General features: G+C 45.0%; 1 protein-coding gene across 1 annotated transcript in view; it reads left to right on the plus strand.

The window, feature by feature from the left end:
• The window catches only part of LOC146785439 (uncharacterized), an 89,153-nt gene that overhangs the window by 44,486 nt on the left and 18,145 nt on the right, over positions 1–26,522 (plus strand). The window contains exon 2 of the mRNA XM_085633046.1: positions 23,395–23,549. Coding sequence (XP_085489172.1) covers positions 23,395–23,549 — 155 coding nt within the window. The remainder of the gene's footprint in view (positions 1–23,394; positions 23,550–26,522) is intronic.

The raw sequence follows: 26,522 nt of genomic DNA on the forward strand, positions 1-26,522 counted from the left end.
TAGTCCCGTATAATAGATTGACTAAACCTGGTCTCTTCCTTTGACCAAATGGCTTTCCATAGGAGGAGGGGTCGTAGTGAAGCAGTGTCCGATATGTAAGCAATGCCCACTTCCCGGTGAATAAGTTCCATAGAGGCAGAAGAGGGGACACACAACAAGCGTTTTAAAAAGGCATTTTCAGCATGTAAAAGAGAAATCGCTTGGGTGTGTCCCCAAATGCCGGCACCGTAAAGGGCAGCAGAGGTACATCTAGCTTCATAAATTGTCATCATGTCTTTAATACGGCGGTTACCCAATTTTGTGGTAAATCTAAAGATGCCATTAATATTTCTCTCCATCTTGAGGCAGGCGTTCTCCTGTTCCTGTGCCCATGACCCATTTCCGGCAAAAGTAATACCCAAATAACAGAAAGATTTAACAGTTGATACTTTAAAATCCTCTATATAAAAATGTCTAGCTGTTATTGGGTTTTTGCCGCAAACCATAACAAAAGTGTTTGATTTATTAATCAATAGCTTTCTTTTAGAAATAAGTATAATAAAATTGTCAATAAGGCGCTGGAGCCCAATGGGGGTCCGAGATAATACAACCGTATCATCTGCGTATAAAAGAATTGGGATGGGGTTTCCTTCGATCCTTGGTGCATCAGCTTCAAATTTTTTCAGGGCGGCATCAACATTATTAATAAATAAAGAAAACAATAATGGAGCCAGTACACACCCCTGGCGAATTCCTCTCTTAACTTTAAAGGAGGGGGTATATTCACCTGAAGATCCATACCGCACCTTACTGGTTAAAACTTCATATAATCTTGCTAGAAAGTAAACTATATCTTTTGGAGCACCCATTTCTAGCAAGACGGGCCATAAAATCAAATGATCAACTAAATCAAAGGCGCTACTCAGATCGGCGAATCATAAATATAAGTTGCCCTCCTTTGCCCGTGTATACTTCCCAATCAAAAGATCCATGTTTACACACTGCTCTAACGTTTCAATACCTTTCCTAAATCCATATTGTGCTTGTGAGAGGATCATCTTTTCTTTAGCCCAATCTTCTAATCTTGAGAGCAAGACCCTACTCAGGATTTTTATAGAGGAGTCCAACAATCAAATCGGGCGATAGTTACGAGCATCGGTCTTTACTCCCTTCTTGTATATTGGAATTATTATAGACTGTCCCCATGATGTTGGAAAAACTGTTTCAGAGGCAACATTAAAAACTCTGGTTAAAAAAGGTGACCATAAATCCATATTATTCTTATAAAGGTCAATTGGGACTCCATTGGGGCCAGGTGCTTTGCCGCCCTTGCTACTAGATATGCCATCTAAAACCTCCCCATTGCTAATCATCAGAGGTATAATTGGCCATTGAACGGGCGCATCAGATAAAATGACAGACGGTGTATTACTATTAAAAATATTAGAAAAATGCTCCACCCAGGAGTTGCTAGTAATGTGGGAATTAAGTTCTGGTACATGGACATCTTTCAGAAAGGAGCCATTAACAGTGGTCCAAAATAGCATACTATTTTTTGTATCGGCTGCATAACTTAATTTTTCCCATGCGTCCTCTCGGAGTTCAGCTTTTCTTATCTCTAAGGCAGAATTATACTGTATTCGTAAATTCCTAATTTTTTCCCGATCTCGCGGATTGCACCCCAGAGCTTGTTTAAGATAGTATAAGGCAGCTGAGCAATTCTTATCGAACCAGCCTACCTTGTGGTTTCTTTTGCCATGGGCAGGTTTCGTCAGAAGATTCTCAATAACTTTATTGATCTTATTAAAATTTTCAAGCAAAGATTGAGAATCGATCTCCTCCCTACAGAATTGTAATTCAACCTGGCATAACTTAATAACATCACACTGGATTTGTGTCAGTAAAGGTTTTTTGCACAGCCAGCTCACCCTCAAGTGTGGATATTCTAGATTCAGCTTCGTCAATACTGGCTGCGAAGTCGGAGCAAGTCTTTGTGACCCTGCGTATTGAGTTTTGTAATTTGCGGCACGCACCATGAGTGCGAGAGCTCTCCAGCCGGGTCTCCTCATGATGAGCCATAATGCTCTGATAGATAGTGGAGAGTTTAATTTCATCAGGTTCGCTTGGGTTTACACTTGTGGCTCCTAAAGCCACCCCTCCAGCCGTTGCTTTACTCCCATCCAGTTTAGGCGAGAAAGAATAGTCACATATCATTGAGCCGACTGAGCATAGGATCTTATCTGGTAAGGCATCACCTTGAGCCCTTTGCTTGCGAACCATTCCCAGAATATGCGGAGTCTGGTCTCCTTCATCTTCCCATCGTAATCTACTTGTGTCACTTTAATCCTCAGTCCAATATTTTCCGAGGCTATCATCCCCCAAAGAATTAGAATAATCCGACATGGAATAAAATGTATCCCCTGAATCCCCCTCTTTTGTGAAACCTGAAGCTGAACACTCTTCTTAAGGTCTCTGCAGATCTATTTCCAATATGTCAGCTCCCTTACTAAATGTTGTTCCCATTCTTCTGGCTCCCCGCCACTTTTTCCTGGCTGGTGTCCTTCAGAACTACAGTTCCCAAAGTGCTTATTCCTTGTTGCTTAGCAGATAATCCATCCACTACGCCCGGCGGACCTACAGCAGTAATCAAAGCCTCTTGAATGTCAGCCTGCCCATTACTGTCAAAGGATCGAATTTCGCCTTCAAGTTCAAGTTCGAGTGCCCCCCCTCCACCAGCCCTCTCCACACTCAGCTCTTTTACCCCAATTAAGGAAGAAGATTGTTCAGTACCTTGAGTGATCTCTTCCTGGAGCCTTATGGCTGTCTCTGGTGTGACCGGCATCATTGCAATTTTGAAAGCAGAATTACTTTCTGTAGATGGATCCTGCATTATCTTATTCTTTCCGACCTGTGCCTTGAAAAGCACGGGGACCGTCGGACACCCGCGGCCCGGGGCACCTCCTTTACCTATTCGGTCCCCAGTTCCTGAAAATCTGGAAGATGTACACGGGGCAGACCAGCGTACACCAGCATCTGAAACCTCGCCATCTCCATCCAGCACAAGTTTCCCAGGGCTTCCATAGCCTACGGGCGCCCCCCGCATCTTGGTGCCTCTAGTGGACGCTTTAGGCGGCATCGGTACAATCGAGCAGGTAAACGGAGCAAAAGCTGTAGCGGGAAGATAGATATATAGTAATCACGAAAGGGAAATTGCTATACTGGAAATCATGAAGTGGAAACAGGGGGAGAGCAAAGCACAAAAGGGGTCTTCTAAGATTGCCAAATCTAAGATCAAGACAAAGTATAAAATGGAAGCTCCCCTATGAATACTACCAAAAAGGTCCCAACTGATCTTAGGCTAAAACTAATGAGTATTTGGAAACAGTTTTTTGATAACTTGGAGTTAGTATTAAAAGACTTTTGCCAAGATGTAACACATAAATTAAAGGAGGTTGAGGATAACTTACATACTTTGTTGGACACACAGTGCAACATCTCTCTGCTCTTTCCAGCTTCCATACTGCACAAGGAGGCACGCCTTATGTCTATCTCACCTTGTCCCTATATTGCCAATTGAGATCCATGAATACAGCACAGCAGCACAACAGAACACAGGTGCCTGACACAACAGAACCCTGTCAGATTTTGGACATTAACAGATATGATAATGTCAGTAATGGATGCTCTGTACATTGTTGCAGCGGTAATTTCATGGTAAATTCTGAATGCAAAACCTCATTACCTCCAATTCACCGCTGTAAAGGAAATGGACCCTTCCCACTGTATATTACCTTCAGGAGACTTTACATAAACATGAAAAATCAAAAATGCATTTAATATTTAAGCCAATAGGGAGGAGCCTAGCGCGCAACCAAGATGGCCGCGTAGGTGCGAGGCTCCCGAGGACCTCCGTGACCTCCTACATAAATCCTGAAAATATCCTGTCCTAGATGAGGGGACTGTGTTGGTGAGCCCGAGCTGAGGTGTCACCCGTTTTCCGCTTCCAAATTGGACCTCGGACACCGGCGGGAGCACCGATTGAGGTTTGCGGCCTTCTCCACGCCGGCCCCCCGGATTGGAGTTGCGGGGCGATCCGGAGACAAAGTGATCAACAGCGGCGGGCAGGGCTGGGCGACTCGCGTACCCCGCACTTTCACTTTCGCTTTTGCGCCCTCCTTGCTGTGTAGGCGAGGTTGGGTTGCGGGGCGGTGTGCGGTGGTGTGGCCTCGTTGGGGTGCCCTGCTGGCCCGCCGGCTGTGATACGTCCTGCGGACCTGTGGTTGCCCCCCCCCGGAGCCCGTGAACTGGTTTGTCGGCCTTTTCCGAGGTGATTGGCACGATTTGGGGACTGAAACCATGTCCACAAAGCAAGATGGCGACCGGGCAAAGGTGAAATCGACCCGCCGTGGCGCAGCCCATCAGTCCAACAGCATGGACCGCTACACCCTCCAGAAGGGATCTCCCGAGGTGCCGTGTAGGTCCCCTGAGGGCCCGACTGATGCTCCTGCGCTGCCCGCGGATCTGACCCTGCGAGATGTCATGGGCGCTATCGCCGAGATGAAGGCCTCGGTGGACCAGCGCTTTGACACACTGGCGCAAAAGATTGACTCGGTCCACGTAGATGTTGGCCTGGTGAGGGCTGATTTATCCAAGACCAATGACCGGGTCGATTCTTTGGCCCACACCACCTCGGGCCTTACAGCTGACGTGGCGGCCCTCCAAAAGGAGGTGCGCCGGCTTGGCCAGGCGAGCGCCCTGATGGATCGTCGACTGGAGGATTCCGAGGGTCGGGCCCGGAGGAACAATGTCCGCATTGTCGGGGTACCGGAGGGACGTGAGGAGGCGGCGGCGGACCTGTTTGTGGAGGACCTAATTCTCACCCATCTCCAGCCCCGGGGGCTGAGTAAATTCTTTGCGGTGGAACGTGCCCACAGGGTTCCCGGAGGAAGACCTAAGGCCGGAGCCCCTCCGAGGCCTCTCATTGCCCGGATTTTCAACTTTCGGGACAGAGACGCTATCCTTCAGACTTCTAGGCAACAAGGACCGGTCAGACTTGACAATATGGACGTAAACTTCTATCCTGATTTCACCCCAGCGGTCCAGAAGCAGAGACTGAGCTTTCTCGGAGTCAAACGTCGTCTACGGGACTTGAACCTCAAGTATGCGATGCTTTTTCCAGCTAAGTTGCGGGTGGAGGTGGATGGCCGCACGCACTTTTTTGATCGTCCCGAGGCGGCCGGGGACTGGTTGGACTCCTTGCCCGGGGATCGGGGCCGGGGGGGTGGGGGGGCGCGGTTGGAGGGGAGGGCTCGCCGGATCAGGACTGAGGGACTAATAGTAGGCCTCGCTCTGGACAACATTGTCGTCATTTTTGACTGTTCGTTAAGTCTCCCTCCTGTGGAGGTGGTACGGGGTCTCTTGGGGGCTCTCCCTCCTCCTCTGGGGGACTAGTTAGTTTAATCATTCATGGGGCGACAGGCACACTGCACTTTGGGGGGGCTGTTTGGGCTCATGCAGGGGTGCAGGGAGGGGGGAGTTCTGTTGGGATGGGTGGGTTGGGGTGGGGTGTTGTTCGTTTTTACCGCAAGGCAAACCCTTTATTGTATTGGTGTTTTTAAGGTGTCTCGGGGGGACGAATGATGGCTTCTGTATGTGATGGGGGGTAGGGACCTGACTTTATTGTCCTGGAACGTTAACGGACTGGGGGATAGGATTAAGCGAGGTGTGGTCCTGCAGTATTTGAAACGACTTTCGCCAGATGTGGTCTTTCTGCAGGAGACACACCTTATTGGTAATTCCTTTTGTGCCATGAGTCGGCGTGGCTATCGCTTGGTGGCCCACTCGGGCTTCACGTCGGGCTCACGGGGGGTGGGCATCATGGTGAAGAACTCGCTCCCGTTGGAAATAGACGAGGTGCGCCATGATGAGAGGGGACGCTACACTGTCTTAGTGGGGAGAATGGAGGGTAAAGTAGTTGTCTTTGTATCAGTGTACGTCCCACCGGGGTTACAGTCTACGACTTTTGCAGACCTAGGGCGCCTCCTCCTTGACCTTCCGGGGGGGCTTCTGGTGGTTGGGGGGGACTTCAATGTGGTGGTTTCTAGGACCGTGGATCGTCACCCCCCTAGGGACCTCCCCCGGGCGCAGGCGTGGCTGTCCGGCTTTTTCGATACACTGGGATTGGTGGACTGCTGGCGCTGAAAACATCCCACGCAGCTGCAGTACACTTTCCACTCGGGTGCCCATGGTAGCCTCTCACGGCTTGATTATGTCCTTGTCCCTGCGGCCTATGTTGGGAGGGTAGGAGAGGTGCGCCATTTGGCGCGGGGTATTTCAGATCACTCCCCGCTCCTGTTGCACGTTGATGTCTTCCCGAGGGGGGAGGGCAGGGTAGCTCCAATCAATGCCTGGTACCTGCGCGACCCCACTATTCGCGCTGATTTGATTAAATCCTTGCAGCGGTATTTCGATGAGAATGTGGGGTCCGTCCCCTCGGCTATCTCCCTGTGGGAAGCCTTCAAAACAGTTCTTAGAGGGGAGGCCCTCTCCTTTATTTCCCATGCCCGGAGGCGCGAGCAGGAGGAGGTGACCCGGGTGGAGGCCGAAATCGCTGAATTGGAGGGTGATCTAGAGGGTGGGGTGACGGATGCTGCACTACATGTCCTACAACTTAAGCAGGCGGCCTACAGGGCCCTCGTCACGGAGGCGGCCAGGGGCGACTGTATGATGTGGGTGATAAGGCTGGTAAACTGCTTGCATGGTTGGATAAAAAGGAGAGAGCGAGTCGTGTGGTCCCGCTGATTGAGAGGATGGATGGTGTGCGTGTCACCGAGCCAGAAGACATTGTCTCTTGTTTCGCGGATTATTTCCGCGAGGTGTATTCCCCGGTTTCTCCCTGCTCGGAGGAGGATTCCCATGCCCTGCTTAGGGATATCGCGCTGCCTTCCCTTTCGGTGGAAGACAGGGTGTCGTTAGATGCCGCTCCTACCTCCGACGAAATTGCCCTCGCCATACGCTCGGTCGCATCCGGCAAGGCCATGGGCCCGAACGGCATCCCTATCGAGTTGTATAAGCTGCGACCGGATGTACTGGCACCCCACCTCCGTGCGATGTTCCTGGCGGCCCACTCGCTGGGCTCCCTCCCGCCGGACCAACGTCTGGCTACAATCGTGGTGATCCACAAGGAAGGGAGACCTCGAGACCGGGTTACATCCTACCGGCCTATCTCGCTCTTGAATGCGGAGCCCAAAATCCTCGCCAAGGTGCTAGCCAACCGGCTGGTCGGCGTGGTGGGCGATTTGGTCCACCAAGACCAGTCCGGCTTTATTCCCCATCGCAACACGGCCCTTAATCTGCGGCGCTTGCACGGGGTGCTCGCGCGTGTCCCGTTTGTGCGGGAGCCGGCCATATTGGCGTCCTTAGACGCCACCATGGCGTTTGACACGCTCGAGTGGCCATACATCTGGGCTATGCTGGCGAAGTTTGGATTTGGCCCGGGGTTCATCAGCTGGGTCAAATTGTTGTATTCGGGCCCATTGGCGCAGGTGGTGGTGAATGGAAGAGTATCGGTCCCATTCGAGCTGGGACGGGGCACGCGACAGGGCTGTCCCTTGTCGACGCTCCTGTTCGCGCTGGCCTTGGAACCCCTGGCGGAGTGGCTGCGGTGGCACCCTTCCATCCGTGGTCTCCGTTGGACCCCCGAGTATGAGGACCGCGTGTCCCTATACGCTGACGATATCCTTTTGTACCTAGCCTCCCCGCGTAAATCACTGATTGTCCTGGTTGATGTTTTGCGCTCATTCGGCCGCAACTCAGGCCTTGTCATCAACTGGGCTAAATCATGTGTGTATGTGCTTTCCGGGGAGGCTCCCGTCCTCCCGCGGGGCTGTCCGATCCAGATTGCCTCACAGGGGTTTCGGTACCTGGGGGTTTACATTACTCTGGACCCGGAGGCCCGCTACGAGCGGAATTTGCTTCCCCCCCTCCAGCGCTTGAAGGAGGACGTCGCGCGCTGGCGGCGCCTGCCGCTTTCGCCGCTCGGCCGGGCGGCATTGTTTAAGATGATGTCGTTGCCACGCTTCCTGTACGCTCTCCAGAATACTATGGATTTAGTCCCGGCACGCTACTTCCGTGAGGTGGAGAGTCTACAGCGCCGCCTGTTCTGGGACGGGAGGCCGCGTATTGCCCTGGCGAAGTTGACGCTCCCATGGTACAACGGGGGGATTGCCCTCCCGGATATTAAACGGTATTACTGGGCCTCCCAGCTAGCTGCAATTAATCATGGCCTTTACGGGCCCGCCTTAAACCCGGCATTTGAAATGGACAAGATGCTCCTGCCTGGTGGCGACTATAATCGAGCGCTTTACTCTGGCGCGCCCGGCCCCCGCCTGACGGGACCTACGCGTGTCATGGTACGAGTATGGCACGCGGCTAACGCAGCTATGGGGTGGAAGGACCGTTTGACCCGGGCATCACCGTTGTACGCGTCTGAGAGATTGGGCTCCCTGTGGACCTCGAAGGGCTTCAAAAAGTGGGACACGATCGGCATCAGTAAAGTGGGGGACCTCTGGACGAGGGGGGGATTTAAAAAATTCGAGACGCTGCAGACGGAGTTTCAGCTGCAGGGCAGTGAATACTTTCGGTACTTGCAGGTCCGTCACGCGCTGGGCTCAGTCTTCCCAGACGTCGCCTCCATCCCGGAGTCTTCCCCCCTGGAGGATAGAGTGCTGGATGGCCACGTTCCGGACAGCACGATCTCCCTTATTTACAAAAAATTGATTAATGACCGCTCGGGCTTGCTGACTGGCCTCCGCGAGGCTTGGGTTGCCGACGGGCTGGAGTTGGACGACGAAGACTGGATTTCCGCGGTGGCCTCTCCGAAGGAGGTGGCCATACCGGCTCGCCTTCGCTTCGTCCAGCTTAAAATACTCCATCGGGTTTACATGACGGGGCCAAGGCTTCAGCGTATGGGCTATGCTGAGGATGGGTTGTGTAAGCGTGGGTGTGGTGCTTTGGCGACTTTTTTGCATATTTTGTGGGAATGCCCGAAGGTGGAGCGATTCTGGCGTGGTGTGCATGAGGTCCTGCGAGTGGTTACGCATGTCGCGCTGCTGCCTGAAGCGAGGAGATGCCTGCTGAATGTGTGGGAACCAACTGACTACTCGGTTCCGCAGACGCGATGGGTGACTCTGGGATATATGATAGCTAAGCGTGACATGCTCAACTGTGGGGATCCCAGAGGCCCCCGGCGGTGTCGGCCTGGAAAGAACACATGGATTGGTGCATGTTCCGAGAAAAGGTGGTGTATGTGGCGAGGGGTAAGCCTGGGGCATGGGTGAAAGTATGGGGCCCCTGGAACGCCTACCGCGGGGGTATCTGCGCGCCACCATTGCTGCCTGCGGCCTCACCAGCCCCGTCCCCTTAGTTGACTCCTTTCCCTAACCCCGAGCACGGAGTTCCCCCAGTCCTCGATCTGTTCCCCTTCCCCTCTTTAGACTCCTGTGGATGGCTGGGGTCCCCCATTCGGGGAGCACGTGCTGTTACTTTTGATTGCGGGTTGCCTTGCGGGTGTGGTTTTTGTGTTGTTTGTATAAAATGAAACCGTATTGTGGGGTCAGAGTGATGTGGCCCACGACGCTGATACCTCCTGATTTTGCTTCTCTGCAACGCCAAGTGTTTTTGTACGTATGTCATATGCTCCTGTCATTCTAGCGGCCGGCCGGAAGGTTGTAGGCCCATACTTGTATATTCTTGAGATTGCAATAAACGGTTTAAAAAAAAATATATATATTTAAGCCAATAAAGAGAGTTGTTGGGTATTTTAAAGGGTTTTATTTTCTTAGTTAAAAGTGAAGTTTTTCTGACCCTTTATTCATTAGCCAAATATCAATCAGGTTACAAAATTTGGAAATTAGAAAAAATAGCATTAATACAGAACATATTACAGTCTGCATATGAGCATCACATGTAGAAAAGAAAAATGTGGTGCAAAATGTCAATCAAAACACTTAAAGAGTTTCTAAGAAAAGAGTGAGTCTTGCAAGGCTAATCAATAATTAATAAATGGCAAAAATCTACCAAAAAGAGAAATAAATGCATAAAACAAATAAATCTTTAAAAAAAACTAATTAATTAGTCAAAGCATGAACCTGTTCTAGCCAGCTCCACACTCTGCCCTGGTCTGATCCTCTGTGTCTCTGTGCTACACAAGGAGTAAGATAGCCCCTCCTTCACAAGACCACAGAGGAATGTGATCTGCCTTGCCAAAAATATGATGTGCAAGGACTTCTCTAAAAACAATATGAGCAAGAACCCCCACCACTCCTCGGACACAATCTCCTCCCAGGCTGCAGCAATCTCCTCCCAGGCTGCACCCACGACGTTTCTCGCACCTAACCCATGTGATGTTTGATCTCGTCTGTCTTTTCTCCTTTCCTCCCTCTCAGACTAAGGCCCAAGGCTTAAAGAGAAGGCCAAAAGCAAACACGCCCCCTAGAGGTCATTATTTATACTCTCATTCTTGGTTGACTACACTAATAATTGTTGCAGTTTTCAGTAAAGCTTGCACTGATTGGCTACCATATATGACATGAGGGTCTCACCATCCTGTTCTCATTGCAAATCCGGTTTTAACAAAAGAAGCGTTAATGATAAATATAATCATATATTTCAGCAACATTTACTAGGAAAAATGTTCCAATCCAGCTTCCTGCATTCTGTGATATCGCACGCAGGATAAGCACATTCCACAAACACTGGTACTTTGGCAGAATAACAAGACTTTAGAGTTCACGGTGGCCTTGAACTAGGTCTTCACTCGAGGCACTTGGCAGTATGTAGCTGTTTTCTGTGCATACTCTTTCATTCAATAATATTCACAGCCTTGCTGGATTCACAGGCAGCCATTTTATCCTAGGCCCAAAAATAAAACAAACACAAAACAGTATTCATTTTCGAAATAGAACCCATTCTGTTTACCACCCCCATACTAATAGTTTGCATTATTTTTCCTAACAAAAGCTATTAGTTTAAAGCAGCTTTTCTATTATTTGTGCACAACATGCAAAAATGTGCAACATAGCATAAAACATCCACTAGTGCAAATTTTCAAAGCGCACACAGTTAATACATACTCATAGCAACATGCTCTAATGTTTTAGATAGCTTTTCATGTACAATGCTTTAGCCCCACATGTAGTGTTTGGTGCATGGTTAATTAACACACATTATAAGATGTGTTATGAACTGAATATATTTGTCTAAATATGCAAAAAAGCCAGAGTCTCTTGAGACAGGAATAGGGAGTGTAGTTTACAAGGAAAATGAGCTGGGAAGAGAGAACACATTCAATAATTATCTTCACAGCTAAAGAGGCCACTAAAATCACGTGTTTTCTCTCCACACCAAAAACACATGTTAATTCAGCACAAGCATTTCAGACTGAAAGGATTGACCAGGCCTCATTTCATGTCTTTCATTTTGAATGCACCAAAGTGCACATTTTAAAAAGTATTTGACTAGGCCTCATTTCAAAATCTCATGTGCCATGTGTTTTCCACTTGCACCAAAATCTGCGTCATTTTAAATGCAGTCTGTCTGAAGCACAAAAATTAAAGCAATGCCTAATCTTCATGAAAACTAGCTCTATCAACATCTTCAATTACCACTTTAGCGAACCCCTTATGTGGTAGTTCTTACTGGAGTCCATCCCTTGGCCAAGGGCTCCTTTGAAGACTGGAGGAGCCTAAAGAACAAAGTCACATTTTGGCTCAAAAATAAAACAGGATGGCATGATAATTTGGTAGATGAAATACTTATGTTATGGAGGGTAGAGCTGGGTGGGTCTTGGTAGGAACTGCTCAATGGGGGACTGTGTGGTTGTGAATTTAAAAAGTCCAAGATTTGTGACAGCCTTACTCTATTGTTTAAATCTAACAAAATAAAATATGCACTTCCATTGGGATTATTTTATCACCAACCTTCTACTGCAGCCACAGAGGACTGGCAAAGGTATCTGCTGCCTAACCTCACCCCACACCAGATCCACATGTTCATGAGAATCGCTTTGCTCCGCTGTCAGGACCTACCAATAATGATTGACTGAACACATCTTAACCTAATAACAACTCTAACTGGTACCGGTCGGGAGTTGATATGTATGGCAAAAGGATCATTGACAAAATATCGAGAAGGAGAATATCGAACTACCAAAATATAGAAGGAAAAATGTAGAATGCCAAAATATCGAATGCCTATCTCCAAACAGGTAAGTACAAAAATATCGAATCCAAAATATCGTTGTAAATAATATAGTCAGTCAAAATATCGAATTTTTTAAATGTCTTAAAAGTAATGTAAAATTAATTAAATAATACATATAATTAACTGAAACATACTTACAAATACTTAAATAACTTTAACATTAATAAATAATTAATGTAAGTAAAAATAAAAAAATTAATACATATATCAACGTAATATTAATTAAAAATATTAAATATTTTTTGCGTAGGATAGCGGGCGGGTAAAATTTTCTATTACCACTCCAGTAAGTGCAATAGTAGGGAAAGCGTTGGATAGCGGGAGGGTAAAAATTACTATTCCCACTCCAGAGAGTGCAACAGTAGGGAAAGCGTTGGATAGCGGGAGGGTAAATATTACTATTCCCACTCCAGAGAGTGCAATAATAGGGAAAGCATTGGATAGCGTAGGGGTAATAATTACTATTCCCACTCCCGAGAGTGCAACAGTAGGGAAAGCATTGGATAGCGGGAGGGTCAAATTTACTATTCCCACTCCAGTGAGTGAAACAGTAGGGAAAGCGTTGGATAGCGTAGGGGTAAAAATTACTATTCCCACTCTAAAGAGTGCAACAGTAGGGAAAGCGTTGGATAGCGTAGGGGTGAAAATTACTATTCCCACTCCAGTGAGTGCAATAGTAGGGAAAGTGTTGGATAGCGTAGGGGTAAAAATTACTATTCCCACTCCGAAGAGTGCAACAGTAGGGAAAGCGTTGGATAGCGTAGGGGTAAAAATGATTATTCCCACTCCAGTGAGTGCAATAGTAGGGAAAGCGTTGGATAGCGTAGGGGTAACAATTACTATTCCCACTCCAGTGAGTGCAATAGTAGGGAAAATAATAATTTAATATTTTATTAAAAATTAATTACTTATTAATACCAAAAAAAGTATTACAATTAATTACCAATTACACAATCTTTAATAATTAATTAATTATAAATATTTTTTTTAAATTAATTACCTATTAATAATTAATTAACAACGAATTAATTTTCAATACCAAAAATTAATAAATACAATTAATACTAATTAATAATTAATTAATAATACATTAATTATCAATATACAAACATTATTTCTATACTTAATTATTTTCAATTAATTTACTTCCCACCATATTTCCCTATAAACCCACAACCCGCTACAAATAATAAATTAATACAATTAACATAATTATCAATTAAACAATTAATACAAATTAATTACCAATTAATACAAATTATTTAACAATTAATAATTAATCAACAACCAATTAATTTTCAATACCAATTAATAATTACCTCATAATAATTACATTACTTCCAACCCTATTCCCCTATAAACCCACAACCCGCTACAGAAGTAAAACGCCAAATTACATTAAAAATAATTAATAATTCCTAAAAATTATTATTTTATGTACTATAATTAAATTACTTCCCACCCTAATCCCCTATAAACCCACAACCCGCTACAGAATTAAATTACACAAAAATTAAATAACATATAATTCATTTCTTTAAAAATATTCAAACATACATTCCAAAATTAATACATACTTTTAACATATATACTAACACTTAAAACACTATAAAAAAAACGATCTTTTTAACAACTATATTATTACTGTCGATATTACTTACTTCGATATTATTTAAATCCATATTTCTTACCTGATTTTCGATACTCTTCACCACTATATTTTGGCAATTCGATATTCTGTCCATTCTATATTAAAAACTCGATATTCTGTCCTGTCGATATTTTTAATTCATTATTATGTCTGTTTACCATGGCAAAAGAGGAGGTGACTGATGTTTCATCTCATTAACCAATTACAGCGGGACCCTGCTCTGATATAAGCGGTCCGACACTGGACATGTCTAATCCTCGTTTTAAATGTTTGTTTTGGAATATAGCTGGCCTAAGGTCTAAATTGGGGAACTCTGAATGGCTTGATGTAGTGAAGGATTATTATCTGACATGTCTTCAGGACACCTCGCAATGTAACATAGTGCATATTGACGTTTATTTTTCCAGCCACACTCCAGCCGTCCATTCCAGTGGGGGACACCATAGTGGTTACACTTATATCCACTACACTAGCCTGGAAGACACAAAAAAATATACCTTGCGCCACCACATTTTCAAATGATTTTATTAAAGCACAATACAAAGGGAAGGATCATCATGGGTAACTTCTATCATGGAAATCTAAAAATGTAGTGCCCATTAACACAGAGATTGCTTTTTCCCTTGACCAGACTCTTAGAAAGGTCCTGAAGGATCGAGACAAGTATTACATTGTGATTAGGGGGGTGGGGGGGGACAGCTTTCATTGTAGGTTAGTTACACATTCTAGCAATTTGGTATGTGGACTCCCTAGCACTGATATCGATGAGCCCTCATATTTTGAACACACTTTTTGTGGTGATATTTTTTTAATCTATCTTGACAAAGTATTCACTTGTTCTTGCCATTGATCCTATTTTGACACCATCATATGGCCATGTTACCTATACGAGCCGAGGGCAGGGTAGTCCTATTGATTTCATTGCTCTCCCAATTCACCACAATCATAAGGTCACTAACTTTCAGATATTGCAGATTGGCCTCAGTGACCATAATCCTCTTGCAATCTTCTTGAAACCGGGAAAGATAGCACACCAATGTCAAGCTGCTATTACTCCAGTGGTCTTAACCAACAACATGGGACTCTTTCGAAAATGAGCCATGGTGGATATACAGCATTTGCAAGAAGTCCTTGTCGAAAAAATGGGAAACATTTGTCGGACTGTTTAGATTTGAAGCTAGATACCTCCCAAATTTTCGAACTCAATTAAACAAACAGGGGTAACCTTATAACCCAAGGAACCTGGGCTTTATCAACAAAATATGAACAATGGTTCCGAAAGGGGGAAGTAATTATTTATACTTGAGAGAAATCAAATTTCACAAAACACAGCATTAGTAGATCAAAAGAAGGGATCAATCAATATTACACAATGAATAATATTTGCAAAAAAACAAATAATTTATTTTTAGAGATTCATTTGAGTATCAACTCAGTTATCAATTCATTGGAATATGAACGGAACATGAAGAAGGCTGTACATACAAAAATATTGACAAAGAAGCGACGCAGTGACAAAGTGAATAAGGTGACTAAGTGTAGTAGTGAAGATGCAAGTATTTACAATATATATACGTGATAATCAATAAAATACACAAACAATTTTTGCAGAGATTCGCAAAAAACGTCCTCAGCTTAATTATAGAGAAAGGAAAAACCTTGTAAGCCACATGTCCTAATTGTTTTATAGTATATACAAGGAGTTCCAATTGATACGGGACTGTAGAACCGTCAACGTTTCGACCCTATAGTAACCAGTCGTTGTGCATAGTCGTATCGGGTCTTCTTCAGGACATAGGTAGTGTATAACAGCCTAAAATTCAGGAGACAAGACAGATTTTTCCCAAATTGCAATTGTTGCCACTCGATTTCAATCCGAAGGCACTGCCAGAATCATAGAGGGTCCTGATTCGTCTTAGTCTAGTTTTTAAGTTTTTCTTTCTTTATACTCTGATTGCAAGGACCTGACTTCAGGGTAGAGATATGGATTATAGTGCTGTAGACATCAGGACACAAGTTCAGCTGATGTCTTTCGTATTCATCTTCTAATTAAAGGGAGTCCGTCTGCTGCATGCAACCGGTTTGGGAAAAATCTGTCTGGTTACTATAGGGTCGAAACGTTGACGGTTCTACAGTCCCGTATCAATTGGAACTCCTTTTATATACTATAAAACAATTAGGACATGTGGCTTACAAGGTTTTTCCTTTCTCTATAATTAAGCTGAGGACGTTTTTTGCGAATCTCTGCAAAAATTGTTTGTGTATTTTATTGATTATCACGTATATATATTGTAAATACTTGCATCTTCACTACTACACTTAGTCACCTTATTCACTTTGTCACTGCGTCGCTTCTTTGTCAATATTTTTGTATATACAGCCTTCTTCATGTTCCGTTCATATTCCAATGAATTGATAACTGAGTTGATACTCAAATGAATCTCTAAAAATAAATTATTTGTTTTTTTGCAAATATTATTCATTGTGTAATATTGATTGATCCCTTCTTTTGATCTACTAATGCTGTGTTTTGTGAAATTTGATTTCTCTCAAGTATAAATAATTACTTCCCCCTTTCGGAACCATTGTTCATATTTTGTTCCCAAATTTTCGAAGCTTTCAATGGGGTTTGCCACATCATCAAGGGGCTCTTGATGACAGATACGAAGGTTAAGCAAGACAGGCCCAAAAGATGCTTTGATAATGCTTGTTCTGCTGCTCACAAAGCACTTGTTGCCACCTTGAAGCGGGTACGTGTGGACAGAGAGGTGGTAGGTGTATGTAGAAGGAACTATAGGCAAGCCATTTTGAAAAGGAAGATGACAATTAGACAAGAAGCCTGGGAGAATTTGCATGTGGCCAGCACAAAAAATGATACTAGTCTATTTTGGAAGACAGTTAATACCCCTTATTTCAGTGACAGTTAAGACACTCCTTTGGACAAAACTATATCTCCTTATAAATGGGTTGAGCACTTCTCCAGGTTATACCATGCTGATCCTGATAGTGGTCAAGGCATTGTAAGAGTGGATTTCCAAGCTGCTTGTTCGGGTCTGCCACCCTTTACCATAAAGGAGGTCAGAGTTGCATTTAGGCAGAGTATGATGAATAAGGCTACTGTACTAGGTGGAGCAACAATTGATCTATTTAGTAACAATCTCGATCTTTGGGCTCAACTTATAAATGTGCGAACAAGTGCCATTGCCAATGCTCCACTTATATCCTGGTCCAATTCTATTATTTTTTCCATCTTTAAAAAGTGTGACGGATCAGACCAATGTTTTTATCACCCTATTTCCTTGCTTGATTCTACAGGCAAGGTTTAGGGAAGGATCTTGTTGGCTCATTTGAGGGCCTGGGTAGCTGACAAAGGTAGCTTGTCCCCAATACAGTATGGGTTTAGGAAGGGTCTGGGCATGACAGTGCAGTGTCTAAATCTGCCGTTGATTATTAGTAAATATACACAGGCAAATAAGGGTTGTCTTTCAATAGCTTTTATGGACCTTACTTCAGCCTTCAGTTGGCTGGATAGAGGCAAGCTCTGGCCCACAATGCTTGGCATGGGGATGGAGGAGGCTTTTGTTCACTTTTCAGTACAAATGCATGAGGATGTTATGTTATGTTATGTTAATTGCACTTATAGAGTGCACGATTGCCCTTGGGTGTCCTGGCGCTAAGCACTGGTTGCCGGGAAGTCGAGAGTCGAGAAAAAGCTACTGCGTGAAGAACCATGTCTTCAAGCCCCTACGAAAGGACAAAAGATCCGGGGCAGACTTGAGAGAGAAGGGAAGCTCGTTCCAAGCTCGAGAAGCACAGAGAGTAAAGCTCCTGCCTCCCCAGTTTGCTTTGTTTGCCTTGGGGACTTGCACTAGCTTAGCACTGGCAGAGCGTAATGCTCTACCCGGTACATACCAGTGGAACATTTGTTTGAGAAATTCAGGACCGATACCATTAATAGCCTTAAAAACAATACAGAGTGCCTTAAAGCGAACTCTTTGTTTTATCTGGAGCCAGTGCAACTTCCTAAGCTCTTTTTCACGGGAGCAAATTTGGGTATTCCAGAGAGAAGGGAAGTCTGGCTGCAGCGTTTTGGACTAATTGAAGCCTGCACATATGTTGTTTTTGTTTGTTCAGATACAGCCATGACTACTGTCTTGAGATTGCTCTCCGTAAGGAAGGTTTTAATTTTTCTAATGATTCTAAGAGTCATAAAGCATGCAGACGTCACCAGGCTTACTTGATCACCCATAGTGAGTGTGTTATCCACTGATACCCCAAGATTTTTGGCCTTCCTGATGGGTACCGGGCAAGTTTCCAGATCTTCCGGCCACCAGTCCGGTGTCCATACCAGTGGATTATTCCCAAACTTCACGACCTCAGTCTTGTTGGAATTGAGCTTTAGGCAATTGGAGGACATCCATCGAGATGTAACACTCATACATTCGCGGAAACGATCCCCAATGTCTTTCACATCTCCCCTGGTCAATGACAACACTATTTGTGTGTCGTCAGCATACGAAGTGAGCTGGAAGCCAAATGATCTGATGACTCCTGCCAGTGGTGCCACATATATATTAAAAAAGGTTGGGCTAAGGGACGAGCCCTGTGGCACCCCACAGGGGAGTACAAATGGTCTAGAAGAAAAGCCATCCAGATCCACTGTTTGAGATCTGTCAGTTAGGAAGGATTGTAAGAGTTTCCACGCAGAGCTTTTGACCCCAATATCAGACAACCGTTCCATCAACAGTTTGTGATGGACCGTATCAAAGGCCGCAGATGAGTCTAACAAAAGTAGTACTGCACTCCCTCCTCCATCAACGGCCTCTCTAATTTCCTCAGTAGACTTCAAGAGAGCCAACTCAGTGCTGTGATCTGCCCTGAACCCATATTGCGATGGGTCCAGCAAATTATTACACTGAAGAAATGCACTGAGTTGGATGTTCATCTCCTTTTCCAAGAATTTAGCAGGAAAGGGGAGCCGCGAGATAGGCCTGTAGTTATTGGGGTCCTCTGGATCCAGATTCTGCTTCTTCAAAAGTGGAAGAACAGAGGCTTGCTTCCAGATAGAAGGAAATATACCAGAGGAGAAGACATCGTTTATCAAAGGAGTCAAGGCCATTCTGATTGCTTCAGGCACTTGTTTTATGATCTACGCAGGGTAAGGATCACTGGGGGCTTCTGGACGAATCGAGGTGAGAACCTTAATAGTCTCTGATACCTCGAGAGGTAAAAATTGTTCAAATTCCACTGGGAGACCACTGCTACAAGCTTGATTGAGATTCAGCTGTGCCATGATGTCAGCTTCAGTGAAAGAAGAGAATATGATATCTACTTTGTGTTTTAAAAAGTCAGCAATTTTGTCACTAAATGATAAGTTGCTATGAGTCCTAGGGGCAGATGGGATAGGAAGTTTCTTAATAATACTAAAAAGTTCCTTAGAGTTGGATTTAGCCGAAGCTATCTGAGTAGAAAAGAACTTTCTTTTAGCTTCCAGTAGCAATTGTTTATAAGTGGTGATGCAGTATTTATATTCCTTCTTATCTGCTTCACTGTAATTTTTTCGTCACACCCTTTCTAGCAGTTTGCAGTCCAGTTTTTTAGCTCTGAGATCTTCAGAGTACCAGGGGGCCGACGGTATGGCTCGTTTAGGAGTCCACTGTTTCCTGTGAACTATTAGGTTACAGGATGTAGAGAGCCATTGATTGTAAACTGCCACAGCATTGTCCACTCCCAAGGGAGGGGGTCGCATCGAGCTCCTGAGGGAGTTGCTGAACATATTGATGTCCAATTTTCCCCAGGCTCTGGTCGCAATTTCCTTGGCTGGTTTAATATTGACTAAGCAACTTTCATAACCATTCAGTTCAAACTGAAAGGCACAGTGGTCTGACCATGAGATGGGAAGGACTGAATTACAAACAAGATCAGGATTGTTTGAATAAATACCATCAAGGGTATGTCCTTTTTCGTGCGTGGGGGCCTTCACCAGTTGATGAAGGCCTCCAGCTCCCTTAATTTGCTCCAACCGGTTAGTATCAGTATCCAAATGGTTTTCTAGATAAAAATGAAAGTCACCCATAACTGTGTATGATTCTAAACAGAGTCCCTCTTCAATCAAGGTACCTACTGACTCCAAAAATCCATTTTTAGGGCCCGGTGGGCGATATAATAATAAGCCTTTGAATGTTCTGTGGTTTACCGAGTGAACATTAAAGGCTAATGCTTCGCATGCTGTATTGGTGACCGGGAGAAAGTTAGGCCCCAGGGAGTCATGGTAGATGACAGCAAGCCCCCCCCTATTTCATGTGGCCTATTCAGGGTAAAACAGTGAAGCCCAGGGGGAGTTGCCTTCACAGGGTCTGGGCCAGAAGCAGTATCAGTCCACGATTCCGTAATGAATGCCAGCTTCACATTTAAATCTTCTAGCAATAAGGCACATTCCGTGCTATGTTTGATTAATGATCTTGCATTAAATAAAATACATTTTAAAGGGCCTCTACTCATTACGTCCTTCTTATAACCTATCCCAGCACTAGGACCATGAGCTGGTAAATTGAGAGCGCGGGTAGTTGTTGCCAGCACCTAAGGCAGAAGACACTCTCCATGCCTTTATCAATATCAATTAGCAAATTCGAGGGACAGTGAGGATTACCTCTGGCTGGATTAAGTCCATGTAGCTCTTCCTTGGTAAACTTTATAACATTTGGGGCGAAATGGCCAGAGAGACTGGCCCTAGGCCTGGCCGGCGCGCGGACGTGCGCAGACGGGGTTGCCATTGGCGCGCCAGCAGCGTGCCAGCGGCGCGTCCGCGTCAGCATGCGGGCTAAATAGCCACTCTTCCGACCACTAGACCGCTGACCTGCCTGCCTGCTATGGTCAGGGTTCGAGCCCACCCTCCTGCTACCACAGTATTGAAACACAGTTAAAAACACACCATAAGCAATTTAAACTAGAGAATTATAAAAGTATGCCAGAAATCTTAAAATAAACCAGGGATCTTAAAATGTGCCAGGAATCTTAAGAAGCGCCTCACCAGGCGAGCACTCAAACACGGCTTCGCCAGGAGACCAGCACTGCACAACTGCGTCAGCGTGCGGGCTAAATAGCCATGCTTCCGACCACTAGACCGCTGACCTGCCTGCCTGCTATGGTCAGGGTTCGAGCCCACCCTCCTGCTACCACAGTATTGAAACACAGTTAAAAACACACCATAAGCAATTGGGCCGTATTAGGTATGGCAATTATGGGGAATGTACGGACCAAAATAAAATGAAGCAAGGTATACGATAAATGTGCGTGCTATCCCCGTTCTTTTCTGTCTATAAATAAATTATCTGGAGACCTCTTTAAATTTGGGCGAGGCTGACAATCATAGGGTGGTCTCAAGAAGACTCCCTGCTCTGCTATATGCAGATGATTGTGTCCTGATGCCCAGGACAGGGGTAGGTTTATGACTGCTGTTAAATAGATTGTTTCCTATATGAGAGAATTGTGTCTCACACCATGATCTTTGGACGCACTCTCTCGAAAACCAGAGCTCGCTATATAAATAAGGAAAAAGTTACCTGTGTCACAACTTTTAATAATCTGGGCATTCCTTTTGATCACAAAAGTTCCTGGTCACACTTAATTAAAGTCAGGATTGCCCAATTTAATCAAACAATGGAGGCTCTTTTTCGGTTCACTGGGAAGCTCAGGTGCAAGCTGATAAATACCATAAGACAAACCTATACGGCTTGGTGTTGCTCTGCCATGGTCTGTGGTGCTGGTGTGTGGAGTTATCGTGACACAGCCCCTCATCAGGCCAATTAAAACATGTTTGTCAGAAGGCTCTTGTCTGTCCCTAAATCCGTGCCCTCATTCATTGTCACATGGATCTAGGCCTGCTAAAATTAGAAAACCATATTAAGCTGCCACCACTTAAGCTGTGGCACTCGAGGGGCAAAAGATGAAACGGCCCTAAACCAGGGCATTATAAAAGATTGTCTAAGCTTAGATAATGTCCACTGTATATCCAAGTTAAGATATGTGAAAGGCCTGCTTGCCTTGCTAGGGAGATCTGATCTTTTTGAGAGTCCACAAGATAGTATATCTTTTTCTAAACAACAACTAAAGATATATTTCCTTGCCTTTTGCCAGCAGTGAAGGCAAGCCAGGGAGTTGGGGAAGCAATATCTCACTAGGCACTTCAGACCAGATGAAACCTTATTTATATTTTCCTTTACTGCACTCACAGAGATTTTACTTGAAATGGTTCATATTTAATATAGTGAACTTTCTGGTCTCTAGCCAGGCTTTTCATGAATCCTAGCTCACGCCATGTCCTTATGACTCAAGTACCGCCCAGCTTACACTTCACTTTTTTTTCTTCCGCAAACTATATGCAGTTCCTAGGGGAAGGCTTTTACTCCCACTCTTGAGGACCCAAAATGTCAGGTTAAGTCGGCCTGTTTTGCACTAACTACAGCTGCTATCACCTCAATACACTTGATTGATGGTGTATAAATTATTCACTGCCGCTGTTGGACTGAGAAAAATGGTGGGGAAAGTAAGTACATACCAGACTCTGGTTCTATACATGTGTGGGGAGATGTTGATAAATTATCTGTGAAATTCTGTATATTTATAGTGGTAAAATCATGTTTTAATGGAAATTTCTTTTATGTGGTATGATGAATGAATTTTAATATTTTAAACAAGATATATGGTTTTGTATGTCTATGATTTTATGTTCATATGGTTTTTTTATCAACCCAATAAAGCTTGTCATGACTGACTGACTGGTGCAACACAGAATTAGTTTATGGTAAGTAAGGAGCCCACATCCTACTGTTCTTCCTCAGGTGAGTTCCAACAACAATTGTCTGTAGTTGGAATCCATGAAGGCTAGAGCATTACAAGGGTAAACATGCTGCGAGACAAGGATATGTCCCAGCTTGCCACCTAAAGGTAGGACAAGTAAGTATTTACATACGACGTACAGTACAATTCGTAACACTACACTGGGGTAGAGGAACAGATTGTTAGGCTGCACATATGTCTCATATAGTGAGGTAACCACTCCTTCGGTGGCAAGTGTGACTTAACTGAGCAATGGAGAAGCTGTGACAGTTGTAGCAGTGTCATTGTCTATCACTAAGAGATACTTACTGATCTAGCCATTTATTTCTCTCTTATGTCCTTCTGGCTGTAGAACCTTGAAGCTACTCTGATTGCATGTTATCACTTAAGACGTTATGTGTTTATTTTCTCAAAGGCTGCTTTTGATGGTTCTTGGATTGTTACCCTCTAATTTTTCTGCACTGGTCAGTCTGTAGGCAGACTTGGCTTTATATGTGTGTATTGCAAATGATCAATTTAACAGCAACATTTTCCATAGGTGTCAGATTGAACATGTTTTAGTACATTTATGTGACTTTTTATAAATAAGGATCAAGAGCTCTGTAAATAAATGACAACTCGTTAACTTTTCTGATTTTAGGGTAAAACATGTTTTTATTGCCCAGCTCTGAATGAAGATGGTGCATGTTGTGGGAAGGAAATTAACTTTGACCGTATCCGTAGTGCTGCAAGGTACACAGCGAAGGACCTTAGGAGACTGCCTGCCTTTGAAGAAAAATTGGATACAATGGCAGCCAACCAGTGTTGTCAGTATACAGAGGTGAGTGTATTCTATGCTAGGTCCAAGCACGATCCGACAAAATGTAAGGCTTCCCAACCTATACTGTGCACAAGGCCACCTTCACTGGTGGACATGAAACAAGTCATGTAGCTGGTCGTCCTATGTTTGAAATATTATGTGACGAATGCTCCTCTTACAGGATGAATGTTTTGTAAGGATGTGTGGAGCATATGTAGCAGGTCACAGATTCCTAAGGCTTTATCTCATCTTTTCTTATTTTCATCTTTCTTTCCTTCATGCTTTACTGCTTCTCATCTTTCTGTCTTCCTTTTCTCCATCCACCATCCTTCCTTTACATCTTTACTTCTATTGATCCTTTCTTCTATCTTTCTCCGAATCCATCTATAATACGTTTCTCTCCATTCCTCTCTCCCTCCTTTCCTTATTTCTGTACCCCCGTGACCCATTTGCTACTCTCCACCACAGCTCCATCATACTAGTAACTTGCAGTGGAACTAATGAACTTCAGTTTTTATGCCAATGTTTTCAATAAAGACAAATGCGACATAAACAACAATTTAAAGGGCTTATGTAGCACAAACCTTTTCAGTGTTCCCACTCTCACTCAAGTAGCTAAAATGGGGGATTCATGACACACTTGGCTAGGGGTGGGAGGGAAGTAGGTGTCACTAGCAACAGGGAAAGGGAACCAGTGTCTGCCTGGCTCAGCTCACCTTAACCTGAGTACAGAAAATGCGTGGCTGTGATTGCAGGGAAGTAGGTCGAGGGCTGGGGCAGCATGAATCTGTCGGAAAGATTCTAGGACCCTGCAAGAGAGCACAGTTTCGTTGCTGTACAGGTGCAGAGTGCTCCTCTACACCATGTACATCTGTGCACAGTGGAGAAGTGTGGCTCAATGATTAGAGCGGCAGACCCTGATGCAGAGGTCTAGCCCGGGACCAGGGTTCAATTCCCCGCCTCGGCGGGTCTTGGGCTCAAAAATTCCACGGACCTGACAATTCTCGCCTCGGTGCCTATTCCAATCATGGAGTCCCACTCTGCAACTCTGGGCAATAGCTTGCTTAATCTCCACAATGGCCCCCGCAACGCTAAGGATGCCTAGCCTCCACCTTGGGGGTGCCCAGGAATGGACGCCTCACAGGGAAAGCCAGGATGTGTTCCACAGCGGTATTCGTACAAGCGCCTTGAGACCCTTGCGGGTGAGTAGTGCGCTATACAAGTATCAATTTACATTTACATTACACAGACCCAAGCCTTGGCAGTGAACACTGCATAAAATGAACCCACATGTTCCTATTCTGTGTATTACCGTGCCCTTCAGATCCGTGCTGTCTGTGTGAGCAAGCTCAGTTCTTCATTTGTGTCTGGACAAAGACGGTAAATAGGTGCAAACAATGGGGGATATTTACAAGTCCCCTGCGCCACCGGAGCGTCCCTTTTTGGGATGCTCTGGTGGCGCTGTGTCCTGCTCAATATTTACAAAGCACGCTAAGCCACTTTGCGCGGCATAGCGCGGTATTGTAAATATCGTTTCCTTTGACGCAGTTTTCTGCATTAAAGGGGCATGCAATGGGTGTTGCTGTGGGCATTCCCAGCAACAATTATGGCTTTTTGACACTGCCCCAGATTTACAAGTAATTGTAAATCTGAAGCTGCGCCAAAAACATATGCCTCCCCAAGGGAAGCCTAAGGGTGCCGCAACGAGGTGAAATACTTTTATTTCTCCTCATTTTTTGCTCTTTCTATGGGTACTGCGTTCTGCAAAACACCATTAATTATTGTTTTTTTGTTGAAAGGTGTCCCTTTCTGCCCATTAACAATCATCCCTGCAACACAGGCACTCTTGTACCATGTTGCATGCAAGGGTGTCTGCGTTGGCGCACGGCTGCTGTTTGTGTGCCGACGCAGGGGTGTGCACCGTATGCTAGAAATAACGGCACATTCCTGCATTTAGACGATGACGCAGCTCGGCTCGGCAAAATTGCTTGCAGAACCACACTGCGCCATTGTTCCAATGTGTATATACAACTGTCATAACAGTGTGATACTACATACCTGCTGGAGAATGTCTTCGTTACAGCCCCATAGATTCAACGTTGAATGAGTGTACAACATGTGCTTGACTGTATAGGAGTTAAATTAAGCTAACGTGCAGATGACAAAGCGTCAACTCTCTAATGAACATTCAACAAATTCTAAGTGTTTCTGTATGCCACCTGTCTCTCAGGAAAAAACTCCTAGCAGTCAGTGTGAATGCGCCCTCTTTCTCAGCTATGATCCTTGCTGCATCCTTTCTTTCCTTCTTACATTTGCAAAGGCAGGTAGCAGGGAATTATTGGTTCTATCATTCACCGACTACCAAATGCACTCTCCAGACATTTACAAAAATGTTTTATGAATGTTGTTTTTCAAATTTAACCCCTTCCCTGCTCATGACGGAACCACTCCGTCATGAGCCACGGGTGCCGTGTGCTCATGACGGAGTGGTTCCGTCATGCTGCGGCCGTTGGCGGCCGCTCCGCCCACGCGGTGCTAATTCCCCGCCTGTGCGGGCGATTAGCGCCACGGGCGGAGTCATGACGGAACCACTCCGTCATGAGCACAGCTCAACCGTGACTCATGACGGAGTGGTTCCGTCATGCGCACAGCACCACCGTAGTGCCCCCAACCCCCCCCCAGCGCTGCGGCGGAATTCCTGCCGCAGCCAAGGGGTTAACAAGTATGATGTTCCGGACAATATTGAATACAAGAAGACTCCATAAAAAACAGGAGGTGCTATGTGAACCAACTTGAACCACTTGGAATAATTCAGTATGAAGGACAATGAGGGTTGGTCTGTTAAACATTGCTGAACATTTGTCTAACTCTAATAACACATAGAGTTATGATAATTAGGGTTGATATCTGATGGTATATCTGAAAAACCCTTTCAGCAAGATACAAGACTGCAAAGAATCCACAGAAAACATAGAGGATAGGAGATTGAACCAA

This window comes from Triturus cristatus, chromosome 11 (assembly GCF_964204655.1).
Source record: "Triturus cristatus chromosome 11, aTriCri1.1, whole genome shotgun sequence".
Lineage (NCBI taxonomy): Eukaryota > Metazoa > Chordata > Amphibia > Caudata > Salamandridae > Triturus > Triturus cristatus.